Genomic DNA, 13,971 nt, shown 5'->3' on the forward strand with positions numbered 1-13,971 from the left:
TGTGCGTGTGCGTGCTAGTGTGCTTGTCTGTGCATGTGCACATGCTTGTGCGTGCACATGCTCAGGTGAGTGTGACCCCACAAGGTTTCAGCATCCCCTCAAACTATCCCCGATTAAACTTGGGGGTGTTCGTTTCAGGATGGTGTTCATGTCCCCTGGTTGCCCATGGCAGCCTTTTGCATAGTCTCTCTTGGTCAGTTATCACAGCTCACTCCAGAGGTCAGAATTCAGTGCACTGTTCACTCTGCACTTTACTTCTTTTAAAAACTGTGTTTTAATAGCAAATGAGCTTCTCTGTGAACATTGTGTCTTCCCAGTTAGGATGTAAGCTCCTTGAGGACAGGGACTTGGCTGCCTTTTGTATTTATATCCACCAGTGCCTGGCACATGCTAAGCAAGGCTGCTAGGTAGCGCATTGCCTGGGATCAAGACCTCAGACTCTTCCTAGCTGTGTGACCCTGGGCAAGTCACTTACCTTCTGTTTGCCTCAGTTTCCTTGTCTATAAGCGCTTTCCTCCCAGAGTGATAAGGATCAAATGAAACGATAATTATAGTGTTTGGCACACAGTAGGCACCATAGAAATGTTAGTTATTATTATTTTATATCCATGAAGTCACAGGTTTCAGGTTGATTCTTATCCATTGACGTTTCCAAAGCTCTTTAAGGTTTGTAACCCAATTTCCTCACACCAGCCCTTGGAGGCAGATGCGCCTGCAGATGTGATTATCCCCATTTTACAGACTCAAAAATCCGCGACTCAGAAAGGTTCAGTCTTAGTCATGTTCACCCATGAGCAAGGGCCTGAGATAAACTTGAACCCACGTCTGGGATTTCAATTCCAGCATTCTTTCCAAGACATCAGCTCAATCTGGCAGGAATTGACTAAATGCTTAGCTCCTGTCAGGTACCGCACTAGGCTCTAGGGGTACGGGACCAGAAACAGAAGAACCCTGACTCTCACGGAGCTTTCAGAATGCTCAACCGGTCATTAAACGCTTGGTGTCAGGCCCTGTGCTAAGCACTGAGATTACGAGAGAAAGAAAACAGCACCGTGTTCACAGATAAGTAAATGTCAAGTTGTTTTGCCCCTGGCACACTGTCCTCCTTTCCCCTCATCATTTTTTTTCTTTTCTGCAGGTGAAGAAGAGCCCCCTGTCCTTCCTTCCAAGTGCATTGACTCCGGAGCATGTAAAGCTGGACTCAGTGGGCACAGTTTCACCGATGAACTGCCTGTGGTTGGCCCGTTATAACCTGACAGAGGATTCTAATGCATTGCCACTTTAGCAACAGCGGACAGCGCCTGTGTGTCAGTCAGCCCCTTGCCCTGCCACCTCGCCTACTTGAAGGAACGACAACCCTGAGTTTGGATGCTTCGAGGGAGCTTTTGGCCAGTACTAGTTCTCCTGCCCCTCCTTCCCCCCTTGTCATCTGCAGACTCTTCTGAGAGCTTCACCAGGGGAATTGATAAGCACAGAATGCCCATTTCCCCACATTCACTTGATTCCTTGGACCACGTTCACCTCTTCCTACTATTTTTACTCTTATAACTCATCCTTGGATCTCCAATTGAGGCAGAAGGAAAGAGGCATTTGAAAAGAAACAGCATTCAGGGAGTGAGAGAAATAGGACGACTGTCTTCATTATGACTCTGGGTCCACTGGGTTCTACTTAGCACAAAAGACCGAGATGTGGATTTTCAGCTGAAATGATTCATGGAGCAAAAACCTTTAATGAAATGATAAATATAGGTTTTTCCGTGTCTAGAATTGTCACCCCATCCCTGGGGAGTGTTGGTTTGATAAAAGTAACAGGAATCTTCACCTACATAATCCCAGACACACACATGACTTGTAAAAATTCAGTTTGGACAGGCAATACAGTGTAGAAAATTTGTAGTCTGAGGGCCTTGATTTTCTGTCGCTAACGACCAGTGTGACCTTTAATAAGCTTCTTGGCCCCTCCTCTAGGCTTCAGTTTCCTTATATGCAAATGATAGGTTGGATGACCTCTGAAACATCTCTTCCAGCCATAAGTATATGATCTTTTGAGACTGAGAAGTGATTGGAAATGTGTGTCTGGAACCAGCCCCTGTCTTATACATGACCATCCTCTTATAAAGACAATTGTGTCATTGAGACAATTCATGATCCATGATTCGATCATGATTCCACTGAGTCAAAAGTCATGTGAGCATCCATTTGTTTTATAAAGAGATGACGGTCTCTGAATTGGAAGGGACCTCAAAGGTTACCTAATCCAGCCCTTTGTTTGACCCAAGGATTAGTTCTCTCTTCTCAACAAGTCCTTATCCATCTGGTCCTTGCCTGAAAATCACCAGTGAGGGGAAGCCTGTGACCTCCTGAGACAGCCCACTTCATGTTAGGACAACTCTGTCCCTTAGGAAGCTTTTTTTGACCTCAAGTCTAAATCCTGTCCTCGGCTAGTTTTGCCCCCGGGAGCCAAGCAGAACAAAGCTAATCCCTCTTTTATGACACAGCCCTTCACTAGCTCAAAGACAGCTCTCCTGTTCCCCCCTGAGTTTTATTTTCTCCAGATATAGTCTCTTCATTTCTTCTGACCTAGCCTTATATGGCATGATCTCTGGTCTTTTCATCACCTAGGATGCCTTCTGGCTGTGACTGCTGGGTTCATACCCTTCCTAGAATGGGAACCCAGCCCAGCAGGTATGGACTGAGCAGAGCAGAGGAGAGAAGAACCTCTCTCATGCAGAACACTAGGACCTAGGAGAGCCTTTACTTATCTTGCTTCAATGTCACACTGTTGACTTGTGCCCCCCAATGCCCTGGATCTTTTTCACCAAAACCATTTATTGTCTAATCGTAGCTCATCACCCTGTGCTTGGGAAGTTGGTTTTTTCAGCCAGTGTCCAACTTTATCGCTGTCAAATTTTAGCTTATTTGAGTCAGCCCATCCGTTGTTCTAACCAGGTGAGGTTTTGTTGAATCCTGTTATCCAGTGTCATGGCTGTCCATCTTTGTGTCATCTGCCAGCCTGCTTGCATGCTTTCTATGCCATCCTCCAATAAAAACTGCCAATCAGGGAAGGGATATGGCCATATTCCTGTGGCCCTCCACCACCTTGACCCACTCATTACAACTCTCTAAGCCCTGGTAATTCAGCTAAGCCCCAATCCATCCAATCTTCCCTTTATCCTGCCCACAACTTCTATCTTATCCACTAAGAGAGCATAATTCACTCAGCGTTCTGCTCATATCCAAGCTAACTGTGTCTTTGGCATTCCTGTGGCATAAGGGTCTGGTTACTGGTGTCAGAAAAGGAAATGAGACCAGTCTGGCATGACCAGCTCATGATGAAGCCATGGCTCACAAATCATCTCTTCAGGATTGTGTTACAGAATGTTTCCAGGAAGGTGCTTCTCTCTCATTTTAAGTCTTTATTTAGTTTTTTTCAGTAGTTTTTTTCCTTCCATCAGAAGACAAAAAGGGAAAAAACCCCTTGTAACAAATACACAGTCAAGTAAAACAGATTCCTGCATCGGTCATGTCCAAAAACTGTAGGTCTCATTCCGCACCAAATCCACCCCCTTTTTGTCAGGCAGTGGACAGCATCAGCCCTCCAGAATCATGGGTGGTCGTTGTGTTGATGAACTTTTAAGTTATTTCAGTGTTTGTCCTTTTTCTGGTGCCTTAGCATTTTATGTCTTTAGCATTCAATGTCAGGCTTAGGTGTTCTTGGTCCTTCAACCCACCCTTCACCTTCATGCCAACGTAATTGTGCCAAAGTCAGCATTGGTCTGTTTTCAGGCCCTCCAGTGATAAGAGTGGAAATTCCACAGAATACATCAGAATGGCTTGAAATGACTGATTTAGCTGCTGAATGGATGTGCTTGGACTGAGGCAATTTTTATTTTTAAGGACAAGAAGTGATTATCTTTCTGCACCACCCTCCACACTGCCGTTGTTTAAGAAGGCAACACACTTACGTTCACTGACTTTTAAGAATCTTAAAACCAACGACCTTCCCACAAAGATGCTTTTGGACCAGTTGGAACATTTTTCTCCCTTATTATGCCCTGCTCCACAGAAGACTCCTTTCACATCTTCTACCCAGCAAACTGGGGCTTTGAACCCTGGAAGCAAGAAACTGCTTTGGAAGAGTCAGGTAAACAGGCAAATCCTTAGTCTTTGAAAAAAACTTGACATGATTTCTGTTTTCCAGGCTAGAATTTTAGTATTTTTCATTGAATCCCATGCGTACTGCAGTATCTCAGTTAAAGCGTGGGTATCCATTGATTCCACAGGGATACTATTTTTTTCCATCTTGCAGTCACTGGTAACAGTGTTGAATTATTGCCATCTTGGGAATCAGGACTACGTATTTCCATTCTTTTTTGACAGCATTAGGTGGGGAAACCAGCCGAAAGAGAAAGAGCCAGGGTAATAAGAGAACCTTCTTTCATCCCCTGGGACTTGCCACAAGCAAGAGAGAAGAGGAAGGGGAGACAGACTTTCTCATCTCCCCAAATGCAAATAATACAGCTGTTTAAGTCATAAACTTGGGGAAAAGAGCTTGTATCCAAGTGCTCCCTAATGCAAGTGATAGGCCCAGGGCTTTGTCCAGGCAGCTGGTCGCCTCCAGTTACAGGAACGCACTTATCTCTTCTCTGGCATCAGATGTATGGCCATGTGCAGCTGCTTGGATATAGTCAAGATGCTTGATGAAAATCAACAGGTTTCCTCATAAAATGATATATTTGATTGCAAGAGAGACCCGCTGCTCCCCACCCTCCACCAGCCTTGTGCTCTCCTTCAGAATCAGTTTTACTGTCATCACGGTGTCTACATCGCCCATTGGTGAGGTGGAGTACTTCCAGAATGCCTCAAAAAACACACAATGCTAAAGGGATGATTTCTATCAAATTTTTGCACAAAGCATTGGTATATATTAAAAACTGCCATTTTGGTGTCCCTGGCACATAGCATAATGCTGGGGAAATAGTGGGTACTAATAAACTGAATTAGGGAAAATGTTTTGCCTCAAAATGTTTCTGATAAAAGTCTGATGTCCAAGATTTGTGGAGATTGGATAAAAATACAGAAGACCAAGAACCATTCCCCAATCATAAGTGACCAAAAGATATGCAATTTCCAAAAGAAATTCCAAGTCAGCGACCCCCCCCAAAAAAATGCCCTGAATCACCAGCAAGAGAAACGCGAATTAAAACACCTTCAGTGAGGACGGATTCAGTGAATGTTTGACATGGCTCAATCCACTTGTAAACCCAAATTCAATGTGATAAAATGATTCCTTTTGTGGCCTTGTTAGGTGGGCAATTCCTGAACTGTGGCAAACAAATATTGAAGACTTAAAGACAGCCTTTAGGGGACAGGAACCCCCTTCTACAAAGGTTTAGGGCCAAGAGGACAAGGACACAGCTTGAGCGAAAGCTCTTGCTAGAAGACAGGAAAATAAAGATTCTATGGGAGTACCTTGAAAAGTCAGTAAATACACCCACGGAGACACCAAGTGTCTTATTGGAAACGACACATAATTGTAAAAGGTTCTCTTTGGTTTGGATTGTGTCTAGATACTCTATAGATAATATGGGTGTTTCTGATGCCCTGGGAATTCCATTTGTTTTGGTTTGGTTCAGAACTCCTGCCCATCCACATTAGCATGTTTTTTGTAACTTAATTGTCGTAGAGAGTTTTCTGCTGAGTGACTTAGCCTCAGCAGCAGGACCCAAACCTTTGACTCTGAGGACAGCCCTTTATCCACTATGCCAGTGTTGCTTTAATGTGTACAAAATAACACAACTGTCATTCCGGAGAGCTGAACAACAGAACCCAATTATCCAATTTCCCAAACCTGCTGCTTTTATTTTCCTTCTTCATCTTTACCAAGACCCCCCTGGGGATGGGGCAATGTCTTGTCTCCCAAGTTTAAAGCCAGAGCTGCCTTCTGGTCTACATTCCCCGGAGAGGGGAAATAACGATGAACGATAGGTTTAGACGAGTCAGATTCTTGGTGGATTCTAGATTTCATATTTTTCTTACTCTCCCCACCCTAAGAGAAAGTTAATGCCATTGGCAGGAGTTCACTAGTAGGTTAAATCAACATGAACACAAGATTGCTGGTGGGATAAGGTCCTGCTCTGAACTGGTGGTGCTCTCACAGAAGTTTGTTACTTAGGAGAGAAATTTCGAAAGGGAAGTTTTGTAGACAAGTTGCAGTCACTTAGGAAATGGAAGTCCTGTGTATAGAGAGAGGGTCATAGGCTGTTGATCTTAATTCATCCCTATATATGATATTTGTGGCCCCCGCCTTGGAAGATTTATAGGTGGCTATGGGTGGATTACAGTTTGTGCCACTTGAGTACTCATTTCAATAAGATTAGACCTATAACCAAGGTGGGACAACCAGGACTTTGTCCTCAGATTCCATATCTAGAAGGTGCTAATAGTACAATTTTTCCAAAGAGTTTAGCTTAGTAAGAAGAATTAGTAAAATAGAGCATTGATGCTTAGTATTAACTTGCAGTGGGCATTTTCATTCCTATAAATCCCTTCTATCAAGGATTTGGAAATGATCCTGGAAAATTATTCCAAGGCTTTCCTCAGATCCTTTTCCCTTCACAGTATCCGAGTGATCTATTGATTAGAAAGTAATTTCAGTCGTGCTGTTTTGTGGTATAGCCATTTGAGTATGGAATTAGGCGCCTTTGTAGACAGTACGCTCCTTGGGGGCAGGATAGGATGAGGCTCCTCAGGAGGTGAGTGCTAAAGGATGCCTGCTGAGTGAGCCTCATGATTGCACATATCATGCCCTGCTGATTCTGGCCTGAAATCATACACACAACGCATCTCCTCGTAAAAGCCCTGACAGCTACAATCCCTAAATTCTCCATGTTTCTGGGGGAATAACCGGTGGCCTAGTTTTCATCATGAATCAACTTGACCCTACCACCCAACATGTTTCCATGTTGGAGAATTCCATTGGCCCAATGGGTAACGGTTGGGTTGGGGAGTATGTGACACCAGCCTGTCATACCATGATTAATGAGACGTGCTCCAAAGCCCAATATAAACTTTGGGATTAACTTTCAGAGTGCCCCTCTGTTTATGCAGATGAGGAACCCTCGACACAACATAACGCAATATTAACATTTCACTGATGCTTCTTTTGATAACACGTGCAAAACAGCCTTTCTCAATAAGCTTCGTAAGCCAAATTGGAAATTATGATGAGGTGTTTGGTTATTATTGCCATATTATCTCCCCTCTCCTAGCAGATGAAAACAAAGGGAGTCATCTTACTATAAGTAAATCCCTTTGCTTCAGATCTCAGAACTATGGGTTTAGGAGAGTGGTCTAGCCCTGCCTTCAGGAGGGCAACACTTGAATTCTCTCAGACACGTGGCTGGGCACGCTTATCGGAGGACATTTTCCAACTGTTTCCAATAACCGAGGCTATTCTCTGTCCCATGCTTCTAGCCGGGTATGTCTTTGCCCATATGGGCTGCTTAGATGAATGGAAACTGACTCCTTTTGTTCTCAGCAGCTGCCCTTTCCTCTTGTAGGAGAACCACTAGTGATTCCTGCCTTTCATATTTCAGGGATAAATAAGTCCGCCAACTTGAATTCATGATACCTGTGTTGATGCCTCAGGATTATTCACTTCCTGATACTCCCTTTTTTGCCCAAAGTCCAGCATCCCCGATTGGACCCAGTGCCTTACTTGACTAAGTTATCTGGTTGATGCTGAGCATGCTGGGAGGAGTCCTAAAAAAAATCAGAATCTCTGGCTTGGAAAGCTCTTGGGTGGCCATCTAGAGCAATCCTTAACTAGGGAGTAATCCCCTGTCTAGCCTTGCCTTGCAGACCCCAAGTGAGGGGTAGCTCACTACCTCCAGATGCAGCCCTCTCCACTCTGAAATACTTTCAGCTTTTTCTAAGGTTTTCCTGGCATCAAGCCAACATCCTCCTCCTCTATGTAGTTTCCATCTTTTGTCCTCGATTAGCTCCCTGAGGCCAAGGAGAACCACTCTGATGCCTTTCAAGTACTTGAAAATATTCCTCAGGTCCTTCCAAGTCTGCTTCTCTTCAGGCTAGCATCCTTGAAGTGGTCCTGTGGTGCGATCACGTTCACCTGACTGGTCACTCTCTTTGGAGTGGCCTGAGGCTTGTCAATATTCTTGTAGAAATGTGATGTCCAGAAATCTTGACTTCTGACACATTGGGCCAGGGCAGAGTACAGAGAGACTATCAACTCCTCGTTAATTAAGTTTACAACTTAGACAGCGGTATAGACCCATACCTCTCCCATGTCCTCTAAATTCTCATTATCTTACACATCACACTGTTGACTCATATTGCGCTTGTGGTCCACTCAGAACTTCTCTCCTATCTTTGTCAGATAAACCATGATCTAGCCATTCTTTTCCTTACGCCAACCTACAGCAGTTTTCTGGCCTCCACAAATTCCGTTAAAATTTTCTTCTGAGACCAGCAAGCAGTAAAAACTCTTGTTAAAGAAAAAAACCAAATATGTTAATAAGCATTTTAGAGAGTAGCTAACTACTATTTTCTTTATGTTAGTAAAAACAGAATTTTTCAGAGGTTAAAAGTGTGTTTATGTTAAACTCTAGGGGAAAAAAAAACCTTGTGAACGAATGATTTTCTTTTCATCCTGAGGTTTTTATTCTCTGTGGAAGAAAATAGCGAGATCAGACTGAGAAATAGGCTCTATTTTTACATTGAAAAATGAGTAATTTTTTCATTTGTTTTGTATATAATTACGTCCATGTTTGACAATAGGCAGTGACTGATGTTTGTAAGATGTACTTTTTGTACCTTAGAAAGTTTGCATCAAATAAAGTTACATTTTAATATCTTGGCTGTCTGGTGTTCCAAGAAATTCTTCCTCTGGACATGACGCTTTCTTTCTGAATGTCTGGGAAAGGTGAAAAACTATCTGAGTCTGGTTCTGCTTAAGCAGTAGCCTGCCCCCTGAACCCAGCTGGCCTGCGTGCCCAGAGAAAGTGGGGTGACCTCTTGGTGACCTGTGATTTTGTAAAGTGGTCTGCGGAGCAATGACCTTCTGGCCCTCAGGGCTCACTGCCTCTTGGGCAAAGTTCCCTTCTGCCAGGGCACCTAGACCCAATGAATCAAGATGTAGTTATTAAGCACCAGTGGTGTACCATGCGTGTGCTAGATGCTGAGGCTACAGATACAAAAGTGAAATAGTACCTGCTCTCAAGAAGCTTCTGTGATCTCTCTCTCTCTCTCTGTCTCTCTCTGTCTCTCTGTCTCTATCTCTCTTTCTCTCTCTCTCTGTCTCTCTCTCTCTGTGTCTCTGTCTCTGTCTCTCTCTGTCTCTCTCTCTCTGTCTCTCTCTGTCTCTCTGTCTCTGTCTCTCTGTCTCTCTGTGTCTCTGTCTCTCTCTGTCTCTGTCTCTCTTTCCCTCTCTCTCTGTCTCTCTCTGTGTCTCTGTCTCTGTCTCTCTGTCTCTCTCTCTCTGTGTCTCTGTCTCTCTCTCTCTGTCTCTCTCTGTGTCTCTGTCTCTGTCTCTCTTTCCCTCTCTCTCTGTGTCTCTGTCTCTGTCTCTCTCTGTCTCTCTGTCTCTATCTCTCTTTCTCTCTCTCTCTGTCTCTGTCTCTCTTTCTCTCTGTCTCTGTCTCTCTTTCTCTCTCTCTCTGTCTCTCTCTCTGTGTCTCTGTCTCTCTCTGTGTCTCTGTCTCTCTCTGTGTCTCTGTCTCTCTCTCTCTGTCTCTGTCTCTCTTTCTCTCTCTGTCTCTCTCTCTCTGTGTCTCCATCTCTGTCTCTCTCTGTCTCTCTCCCCCCATATATACATGTATACATATGTAGGTATGTATACACACATATATGTACACACATATGCCACACATCTACACACACACACTATATTGCTTATATGCGCATTTCAGAACTGATGAGTGAAATGAGCAGAAACAAGAGAACACCGTGTACAGTAACAGCCACAGCGTGTGACGACCGACTTTGACAGGCTTGGCTCTTCCCAGCAATGCCAGGATCTAAGAGAATTCCAAAAGACTCATGATGGAAAATGCATCCACATTCAGAGACAGACCTACAGAGTCTGATTGCAGATGGAAACATACTATTGGCTCTCCCTTTTTTGTTTCTTCTTTCTGTGGTTCCTCCCATTGGTTCTAATTCTTCTATACAACAAGACTAATGTGAAAATATGTTTAATATCAATGTATACGTAGGGCCTATATCAGATTGCACACTGTATTGAGGTGGAGGGAGGGAAGGGTAGAGAGAAAATTTAGAACTCATTCTCATGGAACTAAACGTTGAAAACTAAATATTAATAATTAAACATTTTAAAAGTGCATATGCACATAATCAGTAATAACTTCAAACCTCTCCTCATGGACATTTGAAAGAGGCAGTGATGAAACATAGACACTAGTTAAGAACAAATGAGGGCCATCGATTTTGTGGCATGTCATTCATGGTCAGTAATCGTGAATGATAATAATAGTATTTAACTCTTATTATGTGCCAGGCACTGCGCTAAATGCTTTACAAATATGATCTCATTGGATCCTCACAACAACCTTGGGAGGTGTTATTCCGATTTTACAATTCAGGAAACTGAGGCGGGCGGAGGTGAAGTGACTTGCCCAGGGTCGCACAGCTGATAAAGGTCAGAGGTGACAGTCACACTTGGATCTTCCAAACTTGTACCTTTCTCACTCCCATCAAGGAATCCAGTATGCATGCTCAGTAACCAGGGCCCCAGCTTTGTGCTTCAGATATCTGAAAGTGCTTAGCACTGTATCTGACAAATAGCAGATACCTTAAAAATGCTTATTGATAAAAATGTTTATTGATAAAAAATGTTTATTGATAAGAAATGTTTATTGATAAAAAATGTTTATTGATTACTGACTAAATGTTCGGTTTATATGATAATTTATATGATATATAATAATTATTAAATAACAGGTTTGACCAAACACAGTGCTGGTTATGGAAACTAGCAGACCTGTCATGTATTCCTGGTTTTCACTGCATCTTCTTGATCATCTGGTTATGTTACCTTACTTTTTACTTTCCATTCTCCCCCTTCTGTTACAGTGATGACGGTGTAGGACTGTGAAAACAGCACTGACTCTGGAGTCAGATGACCTGGGTTCAAATCTCACCTTTGGCACTTACTACTTGTGTGTTCTTTTTATTTTTTTTTTAATTTTTTTAATTTTTTATTTATTTAACTTATAACATTCATTTTCACAGAATTTTTGGGCTCCAAATTTTCTCCCCCCTTGTCCCCTCCCCCCACCCCAAAACACCGAGCATTCTGATTGCCCCCATCACCACTCCGCTCTCTCCTCCATCATTCCTCTCTGCCCTTGTCTCCATCCTCTCCTCTGTCCTGTTGGGCCAAATAACTTTCTATACCCCTTTACCTGTATTTCTTATTTCCTAGCGGCAAGAACAGTACTCGACAGTTATTCCTAAAACTTTGAGTTCCAACTTCTTTTCCTCCCTCCCTCCCCACCCCCTCCCTTTGGAAGGCAAGCAATTCAATATAGGCCAAATCTGTGTAGTTTTGCAAATGACTTCCATAATAGTCGTGTTGTATAAGACTAACTGTATTTCCCTCCATCCTGTCCTGCCTCCAATTACTTCTATTCTCTCTTTTGGTCCTGTCCCTCCCCGTGAGTGTTGACTTCAAATTGTACCCTCCTCCCCATGCCCTCCCTTCCATCGTTCCCCCCACCCTGTTTATCCCCTTATCCCCCACTTTCCTGTATTGTAAGATAGGTTTTCATACCAAAATGAGTGTGTATTTTATTCCTTCCTTTAGTGGAATGTGATGAGAGTAAACTTCATGTTTTTCTCTCACCTCCCCTCTTTTTCCCCAAACTAAAAAAGTCTTTTGCTTGCCTCTTTTATGAGAGATAATTTGCCCCATTCCATTTCTCCCTTTCTGCTCCCATATATTTCTCGCTCACTGCTTGATTTCATTTTTTTTTAAGATATGATCCCATCCTATTCAATTCACTCTGTGCACTCTGTCTCTATGTGTGTGTGCGTGTGCATGTATGTGTGTGTAATCCCACCCAGTACCCAGATACTGAATAGTTTCAAGAGTTACTAATATTGTCTTTCCATGTAGGGATGTAAACAGTTCAACTTTTATAAGTCCCTTATGACTTCTCTTTGCTGTTTACCTTTTCATGCTTCTCTTCATTCTTGTGTTTGAAAGTCAAATTTTCTTTTTAGCTCTGGTCTTTTCATCAAGAATGCTTGAAAGTCCTCTATTTCACTGAAAGACCAATTTTTCCCCTGAAGTATTATACTCAGTTTTGCTGGGTAGGTAATTCTTGGTTTTAGTCCTAGTTCCTTTGACTTCTGGAATATCCTATTCCACGCCCTTCGATCCCTTAATGTAGAAGCTACTAGATCTTGTGTTATCCTGATTGTATTTCCACAATACTTGAATTGTTTCTTTCTAGCTGCTTGCAGTATTTTCTCCTTGATCTGGGAATTCTGGAATTTGGCTACAATATTCCTAGGAGTTTCTCTTTTTGGAACTTTTTCAGGTGGTGATCAGTGGATTCTTTCAATATTTATTTTGCCCTCTGGTTCTAGAATCTCAGGGCAGTTTTCCTTGATAATTTCATGAAAGATGATGTCTAGGCTCTTTCTCTGATCATGGCTTTCAGGTAGGCCCATAATTTTTAAATTGTCTCTCCTGGATCTATTCTCCAGGTCAGTTGTTTTTCCAATGAGATATTTCACATTATCTTCCATTTTTTCATTCTTTTGGTTTTGTTTTGTGATTTCTTGGTTTCTCATAAAGTCATTAGCCTCCATCTGTTCCATTCTAGTTTTGAAAGAACTATTTTCTTCAGTGAGCTTTTGAATCTCCTTTTCCATTTGGCTGATTCTGCTTTTGAAAGCATTCTTCTCCTCATTGGCTTCTTGAACCTCCTTTGCCAATTGAGTTAGCCAATTTTTCAGGGTGTTATTTTCTTCAGCATTTTTTTGGGTCTCCTTTAGCAGGGTGCTGATCTGCTGTTCATACTTTGCTTGCAAGTCTTTTATTTCTCTTCCCAGTTTTTCCTCCACCTCTCTAACATAATTTTCAAAATTTTCTGAGGTCTTTTTGAGCTTTTCCCAGGTCTGATCCCATTGAGTGGGCGGGGATACAGAAGTCCTGACTTCCGTGTCTTTCCCTGATGGTGAGCACCGCTCTTCCTCATCAGAAAGGAGGGGAGGAGAAACCTGCTCACCAAGAAAGTAACCCTCTATAGTGTTGGTTTTTTCCCCTTTTCTGGGCATTTTCCCAGCCAATGACTTGACCTCTGAATATTCTCCTCACACCCACCTCGCCTCCAGATCCTCTCAGCCAGTGCTTGGGGTCTGAGATTCAAATGCTGCTTCTCAGCCTCAGGGCTTTGGGCGGGGGCAGGGCTGCTATTCAGTATGAGATCAAGTTCAGCTGCCTGGGTAGGGGCAGGGCTGCCTCACGGGCTCAGTTCCCTCAGGGGGTTTATGCAGAGATCTTCAACAATGGATCTGGGCTCCTGCCTGCTTGGGGAGCCCCAGTCTGCTCCCACTTATGCTGGTGCCTCCCGAGGGGGCCTGAGTCATGGGGGCTCCCCACTCCCCTCTCAACCTGCCGAAGAGACCCTCTCACCGACCCTTGTCACCTGTGGGTGGAGGGGACTGCGCGGCTGCTGGAGATTCTGTCCCTGAAGCCTGCTCGGATCTGCTCCCTGCTCGGATCTGCTCCTCTCGGCACCGGGCAGCCACGGCACGGCTATGCTCGGCTCCCAGTCCGCAGCTCGAAGAACCTTTTGGGAGAGGTTTTCAGGCTCTCTGGAACAGAAATCTTGTCCACTCCGCTGTTATGTGGCTTCTCCTGCTCCCGAATTTATTGGCAGCTCTTTTCTACAGATATTTCATGGGCTGTGGGTTCGCAGC

At 43.5% G+C, this 13,971-nt stretch overlaps 1 protein-coding gene across 3 annotated transcripts in view; it reads left to right on the plus strand.

Annotated features, from left to right (window-relative positions):
• IL17RD (interleukin 17 receptor D) overlaps window positions 1-8,878 on the plus strand; it is an 82,600-nt gene extending 73,722 nt beyond the window's left edge. For all 3 annotated transcript variants that reach the window (XM_072598993.1, XM_072598994.1, XM_072598995.1), the window contains exon 13: window positions 1,139-8,878. In XM_072598993.1, coding sequence (XP_072455094.1) covers window positions 1,139-1,251 — 113 coding nt within the window. In that variant the 3' untranslated portion in view covers window positions 1,252-8,878. The remainder of the gene's footprint in view (window positions 1-1,138) is intronic.
• Window positions 8,879-13,971: the final 5,093 nt, after the last annotated feature.

The sequence above is a fragment of the Notamacropus eugenii genome, chromosome 3 (assembly GCF_028372415.1).
Source record: "Notamacropus eugenii isolate mMacEug1 chromosome 3, mMacEug1.pri_v2, whole genome shotgun sequence".
In the NCBI taxonomy this organism is placed as follows: Eukaryota; Metazoa; Chordata; class Mammalia; order Diprotodontia; family Macropodidae; genus Notamacropus; species Notamacropus eugenii.